Source organism: Anabas testudineus, chromosome 9 (assembly GCF_900324465.2).
Source record: "Anabas testudineus chromosome 9, fAnaTes1.2, whole genome shotgun sequence".
Classification (NCBI taxonomy): domain Eukaryota; kingdom Metazoa; phylum Chordata; class Actinopteri; order Anabantiformes; family Anabantidae; genus Anabas; species Anabas testudineus.
Window position 1 is genome coordinate 20,823,379 of NC_046618.1, and position 20,999 is coordinate 20,844,377.

The 20,999-nt window shown below is 42.6% G+C and overlaps 1 protein-coding gene across 1 annotated transcript in view; it reads left to right on the forward strand.

Moving 5' to 3' along the window:
* The window catches only part of znrf3 (zinc and ring finger 3), a 57,209-nt gene extending 36,227 nt beyond the window's left edge, over positions 1–20,982 (forward strand). The window contains 7 exon segments of the mRNA XM_026342780.1: positions 10,395–10,469; positions 12,456–12,587; positions 13,503–13,613; positions 14,929–15,096; positions 17,135–17,237; positions 17,371–18,746; positions 18,748–20,982. Of these exon segments, the coding sequence (XP_026198565.1) occupies positions 10,395–10,469; positions 12,456–12,587; positions 13,503–13,613; positions 14,929–15,096; positions 17,135–17,237; positions 17,371–18,746; positions 18,748–19,116 (2,334 nt within the window). The 3' untranslated portion in view covers positions 19,117–20,982.
* Positions 20,983–20,999: the final 17 nt, after the last annotated feature.

Sequence of the window (20,999 nt, forward strand, 5' to 3'; positions counted from 1 at the left end):
TTTTAATTGCTTTCGTTACCATAAAATCAAAGAGCTAAAAAGGTCAAACAAACCAAAGCAATGCACAGTCTAGCCACCCTAGCAGTGTGTTTGAGTAAAACGCTTAAGCTTTAGCTTCCTTTCCACCTGCCCCTTGCCCTAAACACACAGCACAAACACTTTTAAATGCCGCATTATGTAGGGAGGAATGGAAGGAGAAGTTGAAAAGGAGAGGAGGAGCAGCAGAGAGAGGAGAAAAAAGTGAGGCATGGAGCACTCAGGGGCCTGCCTGTTGGGCTCTCCTTTCATGTTTGTGTATGCCTCAACTTGCTGATATTATCTTGGCCGCTCTTCCTGGCGGGGTGTCGGTAAAGGTTTCGACTGTGACCAGGCAGGGGTCTCTCTCTCTCTCTCTCTCTGTTTCCGTATGTCTCTTACCCCCTCCACCTCTCTCACATCTTCCTGCTTCGATCCCCAACCCCCTCCCTCCAAAAAGTGCCTCTCTTAAATCATCGCTTCACCATGTTTCACAGCACTTTGAGGCACCCGGGGTCCCACTGCGCTCGTTTCCATGGTCACTGGGAAGCTCCTTGTGTCATGTGGCTCAAAGTGAGCCGTCCTTGGGCCGAATTACCCAGCTTTCAATGGGAGGCCAAATGACCATTATTAGACTTCACAGCTTAGGCCCCTATTTAAAGAGAGAAGAAAGAAGCCCCCGGGGACTTAAGATGAGGGAGAGAGAGATGGAGGGAGAGAAAGAAGACCAGGGGAGAAAACAGAAAGTGCGAGAACAGAGGAAATGAGAGGAAAGAGAAGAAAGTGCAGTTGGCACCACTGAAGAGTTGTTTCTTTTTATTTTTCCCCACCCTTACATCGATTTTTGTTCTTTACGATGTTACTTGAAAGTCAGGCACCAGCCACAGCTAAAGCTCCCCTGTCTGTCAAACAGCATCCAGAAAAGACAGGGCGGTACTGGATCAAAAGATGAGCCGTGGAAAAAGTAAATCTTAGAAAAGATAGGACCAGACATCCACCCACGTCAACCAAAGCCCTGTCTTTTCTCTCTTCATCTCTGTTTAAGCCTGTTGCTTTGTAGGGGAATGTGCTTGTGTGCGTGAGAATCCTTGTGTCCTGCGCCCTGCTGTGTATTGCAGGGTTATGTTGTCTGTAAGGCTCAGGCCCACGGCCTGGCACAGAACCTGGAAACTGAAGCCCCCTGGTCCCCACATGGCTAATCTGATGTCTCTCCCGGCTACAGATGATTCGTCCGCTGGAGGGCTAGCAAGGGGGGAAAATGGCATTCTACTCTTGTGGTTTAAGCTTTCTTTCATGCTCCGCCAGGGAGGCAAGGAGATGGTGTGTGTGTGTCTGTGAGGGTGACATTGGAGCTGCCCATACTCTTAAACTGTGAGGTAATGGAAGAAGTGAAAAAGAAACATGAAGGTAGGGAGGGGGTGAAGAATGAGACTGCACCTGGCGAAGTCTGGGAGAGATATTGACATTGTTTACTGGAGACAATATAAAGATCAAATTTAGATGAAACATCTGGATGTTCGTTGTCTTTACATACCTACATTTACAAATAAAGAGTTCAACATTTCCATCTGAACTGTAGTAACAGATGTACAGTGCTTTAAAACCTACCGCTGGGTATCTTCTGGTAGTTGGTAACTGTTGATGATCAGGTGATGAGACATTTCATTGGCTGAATGAGAGAAACACACCTCACTATTGCACCGTCTTGTTGTCCTACTTTACAGCATTTCAGTTTTTTTTAGGTTTTTATGAGGAGATGAAAGATGATTAACAGCTCACTATTGTAGTAGTAAAATGTAGTGTTCTCATTCATTAAGGTGGGGAACTGCACTACTGAGCTTTACAGACACAAATGACTGAACTTCCTAGATTCAACTTCATCGCCTCACTAGTTCTTGTTGGCTTATTTTAACATAAAGAAAAAATCTGTGTGATTGCGGCATAACACACCCAAATCTCCAACCGACCTGCCCCACGTTGCAGTTTGGGTCACCGCTGCAGGCACACAGCACAGAAGGCTTCACCGTGGGAGACAAGAGGTACAGTTTTAAAAAGGGAGGCGAAATGGGGGGTTATAGGGCCGAGTCCTGACCTGCTCTGCCTTGTTTGTGCAGGGAAAGAAAGCAGCAGGCAGCAGCAACACCCCTCCACCAGCAGCAGGGTAGAGTATTACAAGAGACGGAGGCAACAACAGCAACTTCTCTTTCATGCAAGCATGGACATGGTCTGCTAAAGCAGCTTCAAAGCAGGGAGAGCTTAGGGAGAAAAATGTATTACAGCAGATGAAATAAAGGAAGGAGTGAAGTGGCGGTTTAGTGAGACGCCTCAGCTCGCAACGTTTGGATTAAAGTGCGTGTTGACGCTGTAGCATCCTAGGTTAGTGGAACCACAGATACTGCTGTGTTCCTGTTCAGGTCGGATTCATAAATGTCAGTAAACGCTGAGTAATGTTTAAACTGTTGCTTTGTTGTTTCTGTTTCTGCAGCAGTGTTATCAGCATGAATGTATCTAAGAATTGCCAGTTGTGTCAGCTGTCGGTGGTGAGTGGCAGGTGCACGTGTGTGTGTGTGTGTGAGAGAGAGAAAGAGAGAGAGAGTCTTGCGGTTCTCCGTTTTGAGTTTATGGCTTTTCCACACAGAAGACATATTCATGGCACCTATACACGATTTACTTCATTTTACACACACAACTACATTGACTTTGTTTGTTTGATTGTTAAAAACAGTCCACTGTTTTTAACAAGACAAATGGTGATAAATGAAAGCAGAACATGACATTAGAAATGATAAATAAAGCATTCAGTGTAATTTAAAACGTTAAAACTGTGCAGTCACATCAAACTATCCGACCCCCTGTTGTCATAGAAGTGTTAATTGGTAAGACACCATAGAATGACACAAAGAGATTTATGACTGACAGGTGGTCGACACACTACACGTAAAGTAATTAAGTAATTGGGATATTTTAATTCGACATTTCCACAGATAAAGAATAGGCTTAGTTATCACTAATGATTTCTAACCAAGACTTCCTGTGACTTTCATTCAAACAATTCTTGTTTATACACTAGTTGGAAAAGAAGCACTTAAGAAGTAGTATTCTTGTCCTCAGTCAGAGAGATTGTTTGTTTTCCTGAGAATTACAAAGGCTGAAAGCCCAAAATTGGTAACAAAACATGCTGGGAAGAAAAGAGAGGATATATAGAGGAAATTTAATTTGAGGTTGTCCATTCATCCAGTCTCGGCAGGGCAGTGTAGTGGGCAGCAGGAGGAGAGATGATTAAAACACGTCTTGATTAGTGGCAGCCTGAGTAAATATGTTTGCATTGGTGTCCATGTTTGTGTGAATGTGCACGCCTGACGCCACAAGACGCCGAACCAGGGAGAGAGAGGGAGAGAGAGAGAGAGAGAGAGAGAGAGACAGGAAATGCCGCCTGTGGTGCACAACAAGTAAGACAAACACGTATATTTAGATGTTAAAAGGCTCAGTATTTCACAAGAACGCTGAGTCAAGTGTTTGAGCCTCATCTATTGTTTCTTATTCATCCTATCATCATATCACATGAACAACAAATGTCCTGTTCCAGAGGATGAAATAAAATTAAACTCAGAACATGATAAAAGTTACAGTTTAAAATTGGTTGGGATGTAAATTAAGACCAGAACAGTCACCAGTGAGTACTCAAAGGTGACTTGAACAGGCTGTCGATGGCAGTTTTATATGCGACTGCCAATCAGTGATGAGACTGTAGTTTGAAGTTTAAGCTCTTTGTACAGTTAATAGTAAATATCAGGGTCAGGACGTAGAACAGTGTGGTGAGATGATAAAGTGCGTGTGAGAAAGAGAAACGACATACGAGTGAGTGCCTACCCTACCCTGCACACCTCTTTTCCTCTCGATTTTTTTAAGAGACTGGCTCTTTGTCAAGTTCTACTGGCAGGATTCATCAAAGCACACACACCCCAACACCCCAATCCCTACACCCACACACACACACACACACACACACACACACACACAGACATTCTGGTAGCACAATTCACTTGTATAATTCTGGTTATGCAATAGTGGGTGAATGGCAACCCCACATTGTGCGCTGAGGCAGAGACAGGAATGGAAGGGGGTGTTCACTGGGTGGGGAAGATGAGGTGTAGAAGAAGGAAGGAACAATCATAGTGAGGAAACGAAGAAGACGACATGAACAGATGGAGAGATTCTAATTTCACACAAAAGTTGACTTGGAGAACTTGACTAAGTTATGGTTGAAGCATGAATGTGGACACGTATTTTTGTCCCGTCACCTTTTAAAAGAAGCTTTTCACACTAATCCAGAAGACGGCCTCAAGGTGAACTACATCAGGGATGAATTTGGGAATCCCTTGTTATTGTTAGTTCATTCACTACCGGAGCAGTTGGTAAAGGTGTTTAGCTTGTTGCATGAGGAACAGTGGCGTTGGTTTTCATTCATGATGTTTAATATGGAATAATAAAGTGTTTATTATTATTGTTATTATTATTATTATTATTATTATTATGTAAGGTATATGCTAGTATCTGTTTTTTTCCTGTGCCCCCTAGTGGCCATAATTATATTAATGCAGCGTTAAGTTTAAGATTGCGATACACATTTTATCTCAAAGTGATCAGAGACCATCCCTCTGTCTAAGTACATGACAAACAGGCCTGCGTTCACATTCTGACCTGACCTCTTTTCTGCCGTTTGATATTACTGGTAGTCTCTTAGCTCTCTGAGTACTTCAAGTGATTCTTCCTCCCGTGTGTTTATGTTGGGTAAACTGTCCGTTTAAAAGAAGCCGGTCAAATGGAGAGGAGCTCAAGGACACATGTTTCCCCCCTTGTCCTCTGCTGATGTGACCCACAAGTGGATTTTTATGTGACTCCTAAACATTTTTATGCAGCTTGACAAATGGTGCCTCCGATGTCCCCAGACTCCTGCTAAATGCCCCAGACGGAAGATGAACAGAATTCAAATTAATACTACGCTGGAATGCGGGAGGAGAAATTGAGCAATCACTTGTTTAAAACGCCAAGAAACACACAGTCACCAGAGCGTGTTTTCAGTATTTTTACCTCTTTTCAATCAGTGATTTATGATGAAACTCATGGTCGAAACCAAAACAATCGAATGGAAGGGGATTCAGGAAAAGAGGTTGTTCGAGGTTACCCGAGTTCACACTGTGCCCTTGTAAATGGTTTCAGGATAATGTTTATGTGCCTGTGGGAACAGGAAAATTCTTACTTTGCACTTATCTTGACACAGCAGACAGCCGATCCAGCGCGACGAGTGTCAAACCAGTTGATTGCATGCTGCACAGCCAGTACGATTATGCCAGGTATCTGTAGACGGAATAACATGTTATGACAGATTAGCTGTCAGTTAAGTGTTAACATAAACCAGTAGGTGATCAGGAAGATGGTGAGCAATGTGTTTGATGAACAGGGCAAATTACTAAATCCTGTTGTAATGAAAATGTCACAATAATAAAAATGACTTCATTTGAAGAAGTACAGTATGTACAGGAGATGTAAAGAAGAGGTGCCTCCTTTCATTCCCTGATCTGCACAGGCTTCCAATCAGATGACGCATAGCCACATTGAAAACTTTGATTTTATTTTAACTGAACGTAAATAATACCTTGGCTCACACGGCTGCTCTGAGGGAGAGCGAGGAGGGAGATAAAAAGGGGCGACCACATATAAGAAAATCCATGGGAGAAAAGTATGCCTTTATCTTTTAATAAACCGTAAAGCCAGGAGGCAACATGAAATTACAGCATAATAGCAGTGGAGAGTCTTCTGAAGACTTAATTGCCTTAATTATAGCAGTGCACAGAGAGAGAGAGAGAGACAGAGAGGGAAAGAGAGAGAGAAGGAAAGGAAAACACGAAGAGCAGGAGGAAGGAGAAAGTAGGCGAGCAGAGCAGGAAAGTAAGTAGGAAAGAATCGAGGAGTCATGTGATAGAGGAGCCGGTGTGCCAGCCAGATGTTGGCAGGTGTAATCCAGGTGTCTGTCTTTTTGCATGTGAGCACATGATCTCCTATTTCACATGTGTGTGTGTGTGTGTGTATATAAATCACTCCACACACAGCGCTCGCTGCTCCGTTGTTTAGTAACGGTGGGTGCTGGCGTGTTAATATGAGAATACTCAGTGAATATATGTGAATGATGGAGTGAGCGCTTCGCTGAGGCAAGTGAAAATTTCTCTCCCTCGGATCTTACGAGCTGGCAGGCTTACTAAGGGATGCTAAACATAGCTTTCATTTTCCTCTGTGTCTAGACTGGATTCTCAGTACTTTTTTCTGCTGTGGTTTTTGAACACTTGAGAAGATTGTACCTTAATTCGCAGACCTCTGAGCCAGTGGGAAGTTTGTTTAGCTGGCAGTATTGTGAAGTACCTGAGAAACCTCCCCCCTAGTGCACAGTTCAACTCAAGAGGTTTGAGGATATTTGAGCACCGAGTAACGATGTGGTTAGAGCAGAGATCACTTTTTAGATTTGACAAAAGGTATTAGCCGAGCACATTTTGTAGGATTTCAGGGGGAGATGACTCTGCCTTCTTTCCATTTTCTCCAAAGATTGTACCTTGATTTATTGTTAGAGGAATGCACCTTTCTTTGTACTCTAAAGCTGGGGAGTGTTTACATTTTCTTAACATCAGATTAAGCAAAAAATATCACCAGTGCATGTTTTTGCAGAGTTTCAAGTTCATAACTACCTTGTTTCTTTTGGTTTTTGTAAATGATGCATCACTTTGCAACAAGATAAGATAAATCTGAGGCGTTATCAAATGAATGATGGGAAAGCTAAGAAAGAAAAAAGATGCAGTTATTTCTTTTGGGACTGTATTTAAAGAAATATTAGATTGTTTGTTGTTGCACATGCACACCATTCAAAAAGCTGGAGAAGCAACATCAACACTTTCTATTCACTATGAATGAGACCTGGCTTTGTGGCCCCGTGCCACCATCTGAACTCGACAGACTGAAAAAGCACCCACTCACTTGCAAATACCCTCAGACACAGCGCGAGCGGCATCCGGACGAGGGTCAGCCCCTATCGTTTTGATTCCAGAAAATGGAAAATGGAAGCAAAAAGTTGTTTATGACTAGACACTGATGTGTTAAAGGGATTTTTTTCAACTTTAAATAAAATGGAGGAAAGGCCGATTGTTGCGATGTGTCTCAAACAACTTGCAAGGAAATAAAAAGAAGAATGGCACGTGGAAGCAAATTGCCTGCGTTGTTTTTGTGTCTTCCAGATGTCGTTGTGCCCATATGAACCATCACAAGTGGTTCAACATTTAGATTTTCTTAATTTAAGTTATTTAAGTTGGTGCCTTATCACAGTATCTATCCATTGATATATGGGATTTGTTAAAAAGATCACCTTCCATTGATGAGCTTAACAAACAGTCCTTGAAATTTCTGTTTGAATGAAAGCTTGTTTCCAGTTTGTTATTCATCCTTTTGCAAAGTTTGCAGCAGAGTTTGCAGAAGCAGTGCTCACTTAAATCTCTTTCACAATGTCTCATTACACAGGAGCTTGAACAGTTTTTAGCAACACAACAAAGTCCTAGCTGCAAAGCAGGAACTATTTCTCCTTCCTTTGGTGTCCGAGGTTGTAGCTTTTTTTCTGTAGGTTCAGAAAGAGATGTGTCATGTTTAAGGGAGCCAGTTTGCCTGTGGGTGCATTTTTTTGTTGTAGTCAGGCAAGTCCCTGCACTGCAGCGCAGACTTGCCTGAGTGGAGATTCTTTAGGAGGGAGATCTCTTTCTTCTCACAGCGTCTTACCAAGAGGTATTAATTATTAACTGGGAGAGCTAACATCAAAGGAGCAGACTTGTGCTGAATTAATGGGGGCTGGAGCCTGGCAGTGTGGAGCTGAGAGAAAACTGGGTGAGAGGGAAAAACTGAGCGAGATTTCGCTTTTGAACTTCCCAAGTACAAATGTGCAAAAAGACAGAAAAGAGCAATGTTAGTTTATGTAAAGGAGGCAAGACGGAATGGAAACGTTGGAAGCGTGCACGGCTCTTTTTTCGCAGTTTTTCATGTGTTGTTGCTTGATAAGGCTTTCATTCACTGCTTGGAAAGATCAAATCGGTTTGCTGGGTTAATTAGTCTTTAATGAGCTATGAAAGCCAGATTCATAAACATCTTTTCTGTGGATTAAACCAAGGGGAAATCTAATTGAGACATAACTTGTACACTTCAGAGTCGCGATGTGTTTACAGTTTCCTCCAGCTGATTTATGCTTCCAAGTTGAATTCTGAATGTGTGATACATAGATCCTCTTATATCAAAAGCCTTTTGTTGCTTCGGTTCTGTCTATTCCTTGCTGCAACTTGTCCACTCAGCAGTAGTCCCACCGAAAGTACAGCACCTCCAGTAAAGGAGAACCATACATATATGAAGACTATACATATTTATACTTTGGAATATTATTCACTAAATGCACATTGCAAAGATTCTCTCTGTTATTTTGGAAAAAGCTAAATAACTTAAACTGTGTGTTGAATAGAGAGCTGGTTAAATCTAAACTCACTTTAACGACACATTCTGCTTCCAGATTCAGGACAGCTGACTTTAATCATTAACCTCTAAAGACTCACTACAGACAGGAAGTAGGGAGAACAATGTAAGCACACTACTGAAAAGACAATCCAACATAATGTCACCACTGCAGTTAGAAAAAAAAAAAAAGTGTCACGCTACACCGGACGCTACTTAGCACACATACTGTAGGTTTGAATGAGTGAGAAGGAGATGCGAGCTAACAGCTGCACAGCGGCAGAGTGATGTGCACAAGAATGCAGGAGAATGAGTTTGAAATAAAACTCAAATCAAACTGGAGCACTTCATATACAGTAGATGAGAATAATGAGACATGATAAACAGTTTGATGCAGGCTCAGTTTCAAAATAAAAGAAAAAAATAGAAGTAGCAAACAAAGTGGAGGGAAATCTTGAATAATAAGAGATGCATAAGGAGTGTAGACACTTTAAGGAGTCACTCAAGGGTTTCAAGAGCGCTCTGACACCTTGTTTGACAGCTCGCGGCAACATCACAACACCAAGTGAAGGAATATCCTTCAGAGGAATGACGTTTGTTCCAGAGACTTGGCCGATCAATGACGAGGAGCATTTAAGCTGTTGTGGAGGCTCTTTAGACACATTTTTTTTTATTCTTATTTCTGTATTGTGTAGTGTGATTTGGGTTGACAAGTGTTTTCAGAGGTGATGATGTCAGAATGCCTTCCTGTTTGGATAAGACGCAGAAACTTGCTCAACATCCCACTATTGAGTGTCGTTACTTCAGAAATCAACATGCTGTTGAGTAATTGACCGCCCCCCTCCCTCCCTCCACACGCACACACACACGCACACGCACACACACACACACACACACACAAATACACACCCCACCACCACCACCACCACCCTGCCCTGCCTTTCCCCGCCATATACCACTTCTCCCTGTCTCCTCTCTGTCCTCTGCGAGTGCCTGCAGACTGAAGCGGTGACACTCTGCAGGCACTCAGCAGCAGAGTCACACAGCACTGTACATTGTCACTTTGATCTTCACCCCCCTCCCGTCACCCTGCCCCCGTCTTTCCTGCAGTTATGAAGAGCTCTGGCAAGAACCCAAGGGCACTTGATAATACCAGGATATGATCCCAGCCGCGCTCTTTTAGATCATGTTGTGCACACATCAAAACGTCGTCTAAATAGGGCACTGTGAATCAAGCAGGGTGAGAATGGGTTGTAGGGAAAGGCAGGAGTAAAGATAAAGGTAAAACTTTTATATTTTTTTTTTTACTGACAATGGGAAGCCAATTTGGATTCTGTGAGGAGATACTCGGGGGTTCTGCAGATCCAAGCATTTCCTTCATCCTTTGCCTTTAGCAGGTCTTCAAAAGACCTCTGTGCTGTGACTTTCTCTGCTCCAAGATGAAAGCAGCTCACATTTTTAGCAGTTTGAAATCCCTGATAACGTTATTCAGCTTTCCTGTGTGTGCACAGTGTCTTGCATCACATTGAGCAGCACATACATTTGTTCCCGACAGAGGATTGAAACTAGGATCGTCTGTGAAACTGCTCCAGATTTACTTACAGTGTCATGACGAGCAGAGGTTAACCAGATGTGTGGACAAGCAAATGTTATCAGTGTTTACTTCTCCTCTGTTGGTTTTCTGCCTCTTTCCTTTCTAACGTGCTTATTCCACGAGGTGCATGGGGAGAGAACTCCCTCTAGTGGTCGTAACATCAATCTGAGTCGACACTGTGACTCTACGTTTAATGGCTTTTTTCTTCTCGCTGGTGTTGAACATACTGAATGATCACTTTGTTCTGTGTTTGCAGGCAAAGAGAGCGGTGCAGCGGGGTGCCACAGCTGTCATCTTTGACGTGTCGGAGAATCCAGATGCCATCGACCAGGTTTGTACACACCTAAAATTACCCAGGCATTCAGACTCTCGACAACAAGTGAAACGGACTAATCTGCCTCAGCCCGTCTCTGAAAGAAGCTCCACTTTTCACTTTTGAATAAAGCTCAGCAGCACGCCCTGCCCTTCTGACTGGCTGTGTGTGTGTGTGTGTGTGTGTGTGTGTGTGTGTGTGTGTGTGTGTGTGTGTGTGTGTGTGTGTGTGTGTGTGCTGTTTGTACAAACAATGATCTTTCTATCTTTAGTTCTGTTCAAAAGCATGTGGATCAGCCTTGCTCATTCAACCATTCGGGGCCTTTGAGCTCTCTAACTTGTGTTTGGGGGAGCGCACAGAGCTTTGAGACCACTGAAAATGGATATTCAGGTTCAGCTTTCACTAGACCATGACCAAACTTTGTTGAGCTCATAATTGCACAGGTAGCGCACATTACCTCATCCCCTGAGACTATGGATCTGTCTTTGAGTGCACATTTAGAGGAGCACACACAGGCTACAGTAAGAACAAAGTGTATTTCTTGTCACACACCCAGACGTACACATTCCTCCCTCTTTAATCTCTCCGACTCCTGCGTCTTTGCTATTAGGAGGTATAATACGAGTTGCTCCTCTGAGCACCTTTGTCGCAAGAATTCTCCTGTGGTATTCATCCTTGCCATGCCAGGCCTGGACTTGCAGGCTCCCCCCTCCCCTCACCTCTTCTTCTCTGCCGTTGGGTCGTAAAGCGCGTAGCTGAGAGATAAAAGGGATTGCACGGAAACCACATGAAAGGCAGCGCAGGGCTGCTGTGTTAAATTCCCCCAAGAGGCTTTTCCAGTCAGAGCAGCCCGATCAGCAGACACAGGACCCACAAGGCCGCGGGGCAGGGAGGAGGAGCTTGGGGAGAATTAAGGTCCCGGGGCCAAAATTAGGAGAGAAGCTTTATAAAGTTAATGTACTTGACCTCCTTTTCATTTTCTACTGTAGTGTCAGGCCAAGTGCTGCTTGTGGCTGAAACAATTAGAGATTTTGTTTTGGGGAAAGTTAAGTTTGGGATTAACTTTATTTACACATTACATTTTTTTACAGTTCCATTCATAGCTGTGCTTATTGGTTATTGTTATTGGTGTGTTGCTTGTTAACGGCGCACGCTAAAGTCTCTGTGGAGTCATTTCTCAAAGCGGGAACAGAACACCCGAATCAAACGGGAGATCAAAACTTTCAGCGTCTATACTTTTTAAACCAGAACATACAGCCTTTCACTGGGGAGTATGACGACAGCAGAAGAAATAGAAACGTGAATATCCTTGGTATTTCCCTTGGGCTTTACAAATTACAGATTCCAACCAGCAGACGAGAAGGGAGAAAGGAGGAGTAAAGTAGAATGTCAACTGACTCATGCGCCAGAACATACTATTCATTGACTATTTCCTCCTGTTCCTTCTGGCAAATTGTGACCACAGTTTCCATGTCTTGGGCCTATAGGTTATTTTCCCACTTTGTAAGAAGGAGTTGGCATTTTTACATACAGACCGTTCACATCCTTTACCGCGACTTCTTGCTTTATGTGGCCTTATAATGAAGCAATCGACCCAGACCCAGCGTTACACTTTATTAAGCTGAGAGTCCTGAGTGAAATCAAATCTGTTTGGTCATGAACACGTTAATGTTAAGTTTTCTAGCTGAAACCCATTGGTTGAAACCATACTTTAAATTTGTTGTTATTATCAATTACAAAACACCTTCATATTTTTCTTTTTTGTTTGCGTTTAGTAATGGCACATTTCTTTACACACAAGTTGTTTCCTCTTTTACAACAGGTATAAAGTGAAGCAGTAGAGGTTGATATATTATGATTTGACTTTCTACTTATTTGTCATGATGAGTCCAATGAATTCCACGTGTAAAACCCGTGGAGTGATCCTTTAACAAAACATAATCATTTTAAGAGGCATACATGTGCTTTTGTTATGCACTAGCAACATTTCCTCTCTCTCCACAGCTCAACCAGATTGCAGAGGATCCTCTGAAGCGGCCGGTGGTTTACGTCAAGGGCAATGACGCTGTGAAGCTAATGAACATCGTCAACAAGCAGAAAGTGGCTCGTGCTCGGATACAACACAGACCACCGAGGGTAAGAGCCTGTGCCAAAAACCCCAAACCACTGTGTAGCCAGTGTACATGTGTGAATGAGACAAATGTAAGGCACATGTGAGGAACATGAGGAAGATGTGAACGTCTTTGTGAGGCCCACGCACCAAACGGCACTGAGAAGTTTTAGATGTGAAGACAAACGGAAATTCCAGCTGTGAAATCTGACCCTTTTCCTTTCTTCTCTGCTCTGCGCTGCCCCGAGGCCGAGGACTTTTTCGCAGCGCTGTGAGAGATTAATATCAGCCATTCAAAGACCTGTTTGTTTGCTTGGAATATTTGATAAGAGACCAACACGCTTTGAGGTCAAATAGCTTGACATAATGAAAGCTTGGGAGAAAGGGCCGTCTGATAAGAGAACATTTTCTGACAGAGAATTAAGCAAGCTGGCACTTTTTAGTGCATTGTCAACAGTTGGAAATGTTAGAAAAACAACCCTCTGTTCTGCAGATATAAAAATATCAGTGTATTAGGAATAACAGTTATTTGAACATATTTTTTTACTGATTGACAAAATGAAAATAATGTAAATAATGATATAAGTTTCTCTTTATGGGTTAATGAATTGTTTCAGTTCTCATGTATGTAAGAGAATTAGCACTAGGCACCTGAGAAAATTAGCACAGTATGAAGAAAATCATTTTGAGACAGAAAATAATTGAGTTGCATGAATAATCAGCCTTGTATCTGTTCTAGAAAGCAGGCGGGAAGGTCCCATTTTTAATTCGCATAAGCTGGAAGGAGCTGAGTGCTGTGTGCGCCGAGCAAAACTTCCAATCAAGCATCTTGAATTTCAAGCGAATACAAATGAAAAACCTGTGAAAACAAGACCTTCACGCCAGCAGCATGTGAAGATTATTTGACAAATGTGTGTTTCTCTCGCACTCCTTTTCCACAGCAGCCCACAGAATATTTCGACATGGGCATCTTCCTGGCGTTCTTTGTGGTCGTGTCGCTGGTTTGCCTCATTCTGCTCATCAAGATCAAACTCAAGCAAAGGAGAAGCCAGGTTAGTGAATGAAATGCTCATTATTTGTAGAACTTTATTTATTGTCCCAGTTTGAGTCACATAGGAACAAACTGATGCGTGCCTCTTCCATAAAACACACCCAAATCCACTGTTGTGCCTTGTTTTTTTCCCAGTCAACACGCTGTGCTCTGCTGCTGATTGATTCCTCTCGTGTGTTGACAAAAACCTCTCAGTGGAGGCTTATGTCGGGCGCATGAATCAGGATTAGCATTTAATTAATGCTGATGAGAGCCAAACGCTACAGAGATGTCAAGACAAACCAGAAAACCTGGAGCGGCATCCTTTAAGACAGGTGTAATCCTGTCTCACACCTGTGCGCAGACCGTGCACGTTTTTGTTATAGTGTGTGGGAGTATGGGTGTGCGTCACAGCAGTGGATTAGTTGGTCATGACTTCTTTTTGGGATGGTTAATTAAAGGAAAAGTTGCCACCGAAGGCAAATGCGTTAAGTTAACGTTAAACAGAGGACTTAACATCATCATTGAGAATTGCTTTTGGTTTTAGTGAAGGATTCCTCAAGGGGGTTCGCCCACACAAGACTACAGTTAATTACATACTGAAAATACTGATTTTAAAGTTCCCACATTTCACATTTGTCAGCCCCATGGCGAAATTTGTTGCTCTCTCGCTCACCAGGATATCCACATTTCCCTAAAAAAGTCTACAATTATGCAGTCACGAGGCAACATAAAGGAAGAAACACCCTCTGGAGACCCCAGTTTAGTTAAGCCTGAGCATAAATAACTCTGCTTTATACACAAGTGATGCACGAGCATTAGGCTGTGACTCCTATAAATCACAATGGTTGGTGCACATGACCTACAAATAAGACACATGTGAGTCATTAATTTTAGCCCCAGTAAGTAGATCTCTATGCTTCAACTTATCAGTCACAGTTTTAAGAACAGATTTATTTTTTAAGGCAACATGAAGCAAATTAGAGATGAAAGGAGACTAGAGAATTAGAGCCAGAAAGTTGCTAATGCAGCAGTTAAACATTGCAAAATGATGTACTGTGTCAGAGGGAAAAGTCTCAAATCATGACAACATCAACCCTGACACATTAACACCAGCAAAGGGGAGCACAGTTCAAAATAAACATGTACACACACTTAGCTGGGTGTTTTCTTAAGAGCAGCATCAGTGATTTGACTTAACTCTACTGGCAGTTTGGTCAATTTAATCCTTTATTTTAGCTTTCATGCTTAGTGTTCAAGTTACCTGCTACAGAACTTTAAATGCTGCTTATGGCACGTGCAGCTTTGAACCTGTCCCACCTTCCTCTCTACCACAGAGCTCGATGAACAGAATGGCCATCCAGGCTCTGGAAAAGATGGAGACTCGAAAGTTCAAGGCCAAAGGAAAGGGCCAACGCGAGAGCAGCTGTGGAGCCTCTGATTCACTGAGCAGCAGCTCCACCTCTGACTGCGCCATCTGTCTGGAAAAGTACATTGATGGGGAGGTAAGAAAACATACCTACCTAAGACACTTTGAATGAATCCCTCTGTATGCAATGCTCTGTAGTACAGGGACCTTCAAACAGTACAGTATTAATATGATGGATATAAAAGTAGAAACTGATATGTCATGTACTATTTAGTGTCCGTATGAGTCAAAATGACTTGTCTTATCTGTTAAGTTAGTCGAGACGCATTGGTAACCAACACATAAAGCAAAGAAATTCATCAGCTTGGTGACAGACAGGCTGAAAAACAATACATTTTAGACGGAAATTTTATGACACAAAAATACTGTTTTGACATAGATTTTTTTCAATTTTAAGAGTTCACGGTTAAAAAAAAACAGTTGAAAAGTATTTTAAAAAAATAACAGCATGTTTACTAGTTTAATGAATTGTGTTGAAATTAGGGGCATAATAAGCAGCTTATTTTTTTCCTTATTTACTGTAGTGAGCTTTTTTTTTAAATAGGGAACATGGAATTAAATCGAAATGTGTTAAATCAAGTTGAACTTTAAAAATGTTTGTGAAATTCTGAAAAGCCTGTTTCTTTATGAAAAGAAAATAAGAGAAAGTCACGATACAAATACATGTCCAGAAACAATTTACAAGAGACTGAGGAGGTGAACGCAAACAGAAGTGTCTTAGACCGTTTTATTTTGATGAATTCTTTTATTCACAGTGCTGTGTACCTACAGTAAGCATGTGTGCATAGAGTACCCCCCGTGTGGGGTCCAGGCCTCTGGCATTTACCCACTGGGCTTGTTTTCTTTCATTACATAGTCTGCAGACATGAAACATAATGCAGTTACATGGACAATAGAATGGAAGTTCCCTGATGTGCCCGGGGACCGCAGTCCTGCGATCTTTGGTGACGTTCTTTCCGGCACCTTTTAGATGTTTGGATCAGTCTTTCAGAGCACCTGGAGAGATAACGGTACCCAGAGTGCACTAGGTTGTGATTATGCTTCCTGTTTTCCAGTGTGGCCTTCTTTAATCCTTTAAGGAGTCATTGTTAAAATATGTATTCTAATCTTGGACTTTGAAGGGTTTATTGTAACAGCATTGCTCATCCTCATAGACGGACACTGGAGGGACAAATCCTGGTGCCCAGGAGGGACAGAGATCTTTTTTTTTTTTTTTTTGTGGTTATGAGTCTCTCCGTTAAGGAGGAGAAGAAAACACAACAAAGCATGGCGCCAGGATTGCACAGAGGAAGTGGCGATATAAAAGGCTGAATGGCATCAAAGCGGTTTTTGAGCAGTGAACCAAGCAACAAAAGCTTGGGTGGAAAAGAACCCAAAGATGAGTCACATTAAGCCACAGAGTAAAGTATTTATGGCAGTGAAAGAGCTCTCGTTGGAAAAGAATATTATGATTCATATTCACAGTCCTCCTGCTTTTGTGTCTTGGAATTCCTCCATGCCAGTACTCCATCTGAATGCAAAGTGTTGGCATACTTTTCATATCGGCCCCCAAGAGGAAGCCTGTTTGTTTTGTTCGTGAAAGCAGTGACACTGAACAACAGACTTGTATTTATATTGTGATGCGGCATCTTGCAAAGAGTTTTGTTTGTGATGTGATGTAAAGTCAGCTCCTCAGATTTTAAAAACTTGATTAGACTCACAACCAACACCACAGCTGACAGTTCTGTGTTGCTTTGCTGCCACCTCCTGGGTACGCATTAATTAAGAGAAATTACACATGTTGCAGGTTTTCATATTAATAATTTAAGCAGCAACTTCAGAAATAGTATATATAATATAATATAATAACTAACTATACTTAACTGTTATTTACAATAGTAAGTGGTATGAACTCAATGGACTCAATGGAATGAACTTAAATACTGAAGAAAAATACTATTGTAGTTTATTTTTAGAGGAAACTAAAAAATTCCAGGCCAAAATTCACTCAGGTCATAGTCTGGTTAAATATTAGAATCATTACAACTACATACAGTAACTACTGTGTATTTATTTACTGCTATTTGTACATTAGCAGTATTTCTGACTTAATTATGTTGTTTTTACCCACACAGGAGCTGCGGGTTATTCCCTGTGCTCACAGATTTCATAAGAAGTGCGTCGACCCCTGGCTGCTCCAGCATCACACCTGTCCCCACTGTAGACACAACATCATCGGTGAGTAGACAAACGACCTGCTTCGATGTTCAGACAAAATATTCAACAGACGTTACGAAATATTGCTTAAAGAAAACAGCTCACACACTATTATTTATAAGTAAGTTTTCATAAACAAAAATTTTTCCCACAGAGCAAAAGAAGGGAAATCCTGGACCAGCATGCATGGACCCTGGTAACCCACTCCACAGCCGGCAGCGGGTGGTGCTGCCAGTGCATTATCCTGGCAGGGTGCATCGAGCTGGCCAGGTGACTGCCTACCCAACCAGAACCAGCATGGACCCCCACGGCAACCCCATCACAGTGCTCACTGTGGACCAGCACCCAGATCCTCAAGGTCTATATCCACCTCAGTCAACATCTGCCTTTCTCCGCAGCTACCACCCTACTCTCCATCTGGACCACTCACTAAACCCCCACCACTGTGGTTTAGAACACCGCGGACCCCCCGGGTACCCAGCACAGCCACATCATGCTGCTTTCAAACGACCCAAGTTCCATAGCCGCAACTTTTCCCGTACAACCTGCTTCTCTCAGTACGAGACTATGTACCAACACTACTATTTTCAGGGGTTGACTTTTCCTCAACAGCCTGATGGTGGCCCAGGTCCAGCAGTGGCTGGGCAGCTAGGTGGAGGAGCCCACAAGGGCCACCACAGCAGGGCTTTTCAGCAGGGACTGTTATACCCTACAGTTGTACACATGGCACCTGCCTCCTCTTCAAGGATAGGTGATACTGGCAGCACTTCTGGTCTGAGCTGTTACCATGGCCACCGCTCAGTGTGCAGTGGTTATCTTGCTGATTGTCCTGGTAGTGACAGCAGCAGCAGCAGCAGCTCAGGCCAGTGCCACTGTTCCTCCAGCGACTCCATGTTGGACTGTACTGAGGTCAGCAACCAGGGGGTGTATGGCAGCTGCTCTACCTTTCGCAGCTCACTGAGCAGTGACTACGATCCTTTTGTCTACCGGAGTAAAAGTCCTTGTAGGGGTTCTGCAGGGGAAGCAGGGGCTGCAGCTTGCACAGTTCCTGCGGAGGACTCATCTTCCCTTGCTCCCCTGGGACATGACTGCCTACAGATCCCTTCTGGAGCTTCGGGATATAACTCGGGGGACCACCTCTCCAACTGCAGTTTGGAGCCCAACTACAGCAGTCGCTCATCACTGGAACCCAGGGACAACAGCAACACTAGCACTACCTCAGCCGGAGCTCCAGAAGCCACTGGAGCAGACAGGGGAAAAGGGGCGCAGGAGGAGTCGGGGGAGCTCGGAGCTACAGCATGTAGCTGCTGCTTTGAGGTACTTCCTCCCAATGTGGAGTGCAAAGGGCAGGACTCGGACCAAGCTGGGCCTCTGGCCTCAGGACGCTGTCACAGAGGGGTGGACTTTCAAAGCGCCACATCTAAGAACTATTATGCTCCTGAGCACATGTGCCCTTCCTCAGAGCAGGTGAGCTATGAGGGTTTGCCTTGCTGCTTCTACAAGGAGATGAAGGTCCACAGGGCTGCGGCAGGGACGCTATACTGAGGACTATGCTGTTAATGTGCAGTATGCGCATGCAGACTCGGAAGCCTGCTCTGGTCAGGGCTGCTGCGAACTCAACCAGAGAATACCCATAATTCCTGAGGACACAGATTGTGAATTGGGCACAGGGGCAGAGACCCACAGCAGTCTAGTGCCCATCAGTGTCACTGTGGAGGCAGAAGTGTGGACAGGGGAGCGACATGAGCCCAGGGAGGGGTACTTCACCTCAGGACAGTTTAGAGGTCAGCCATACCCTCAGGAGGAGGAGACCAGGGCTTTGTTCCACCCTCAGCTCTCTGCAAGCCCTGCTGCATTGGGAAGCAGTGCTTCAACAAATGAGGGAGGTCTGGGTATATGAGCTTGTGCCCAGAGAGAAGGGACAGAAGTATGTATTTGGTACCATATTTGTCAGTCAGTCATTGAAACCCTCAGTTGCCTTGTTCTAACCTTGCTCTCCGAGCACTGAATGTTATCATCTTCGATTGTGTGGAGTTCTACTGAAATGGCCTGTCATTTCTAGATAAACAGAGTATCAAGTTCATTCCCGAGGCTGCAAACGTCTCAGCACCCAACTGTGTCACCATAGCACCGAGACAATGTAATACTACAACTATGAATGAGGGTTATTAACTGAAACTACAAGAAGGTTGGTAGTGGTATCTATTTGCAGGTGATCTACTGCCATCAAGGGTTAGGCGCAGAGAAATCAGTCAATTTCTTTAGCTAAGATCAAGATATCTAGACTCCATATTTTGTGCAAGATCAAGGAATCTGAGAGTTTTCTTTACAAAAAGGCACACTCTTAATTCACAACCATCTGCATCTTAATGTATACATTTAGTATATGTGCGCACATGAACACTGACTGCCTATAAAGCTTCAACCACCAACTATAGGTTGTACAAACATAGCTATACCAAAACAGAAAGACATGATTGTTGTTGTTTTTTTTTTTGTTTGTTTTGTCTTTTTTTCAAGAGCAGGGAAATGCGTCAGGTGTCTGTGACCCACACATTTCTCTGAGAAGAAGCTATATATTACAGAAAAATGCATAGAAATGTGAATGCAAGGCTGACACTGGTCTCTATTCAGTATAATACAGAATTTGTTATATGCATTGCATTTCTGTCCAGTAGTGGCCTACCTGTATGAGATGTGCCAGAGCAACATAAAAGCCTTATGCTGGTAAGCTATTTGTAGCAATATCTAAAGACGCTGCACTCTGGTCTGGTCGAACTCCAGACCAAAGTAGCAGTGTCTCGAGGGTCAGTAGATTTCTTCAAAAGTAGAGTGCAGCACTCTACCTCTTATTTGGAAGCCCTTAAAAGTGTATTTTTTGCTGTCACTTACCCAATTTCCTCAATGAGGCATGCTCTAACAACCATCTAGAAAGTTTCTAGCATGCATCAAAAGGCCAAAGGAAAGTAGCTGGAAAGGACTAATTTCATAAGGGTTCCTTATTGTACTGTGACTTTTTTTTTTTTTTTTTGTAAACGATGCAGTTATACCACAGTGTATCCGTTTGAATCATATCATGCTGTGCATAATACATACTCGCAATATCATTGCTTGTCATTCATGCCTTTCTGTTTGTCCTGCAGACTGTTTTTTATACTGTTTCTATGAAATATACACATTCTCTACACAGAGGAAAACCTTCTGAAATAACCCTATTTATAAGTTAACCCAGTGCTGTAATCAAGTGAGAATCTAATCTTGCCTTTTGCATAGAGATACGTACCTACTGCAAATATAACATTTTGGGGTACTTGAGTCACTATTTAATTTTTGTTATTGTTTCTAGCACTTAAGATTAAAATGTGTACAAAATTAATATTTTTTAATTTTTTAAGAATATAATTATTTTCTGTCATTACCATTACAAATGTTTAAAAAAAGGCTAGAAATCAATCTGTGTATATTTCTGTATCTGTATAGCAAACACATTTCATAAATGGAAATATGTTCTCTGAATATTTATTTACTAATATATTTATCTTTAAGCCATGTCTTATGTTCAGAGTTTATGAACGTTTGAGTTATTTGGTTGCTTTTTATTTTGAGAAAAATCACTAACACGAGACTTTGTATATACATGGTAATTGCACACAAGACGATTAAATCTTCTCTGACCAAAAAACTGATTTTAAAACTTTAGTACCATACAGTTTTGTAATTAAAGTGTACAAAGATCTGTAAAATATACAGTTTTATTCAAGTAACTCATTTTGTGGTTTCCTC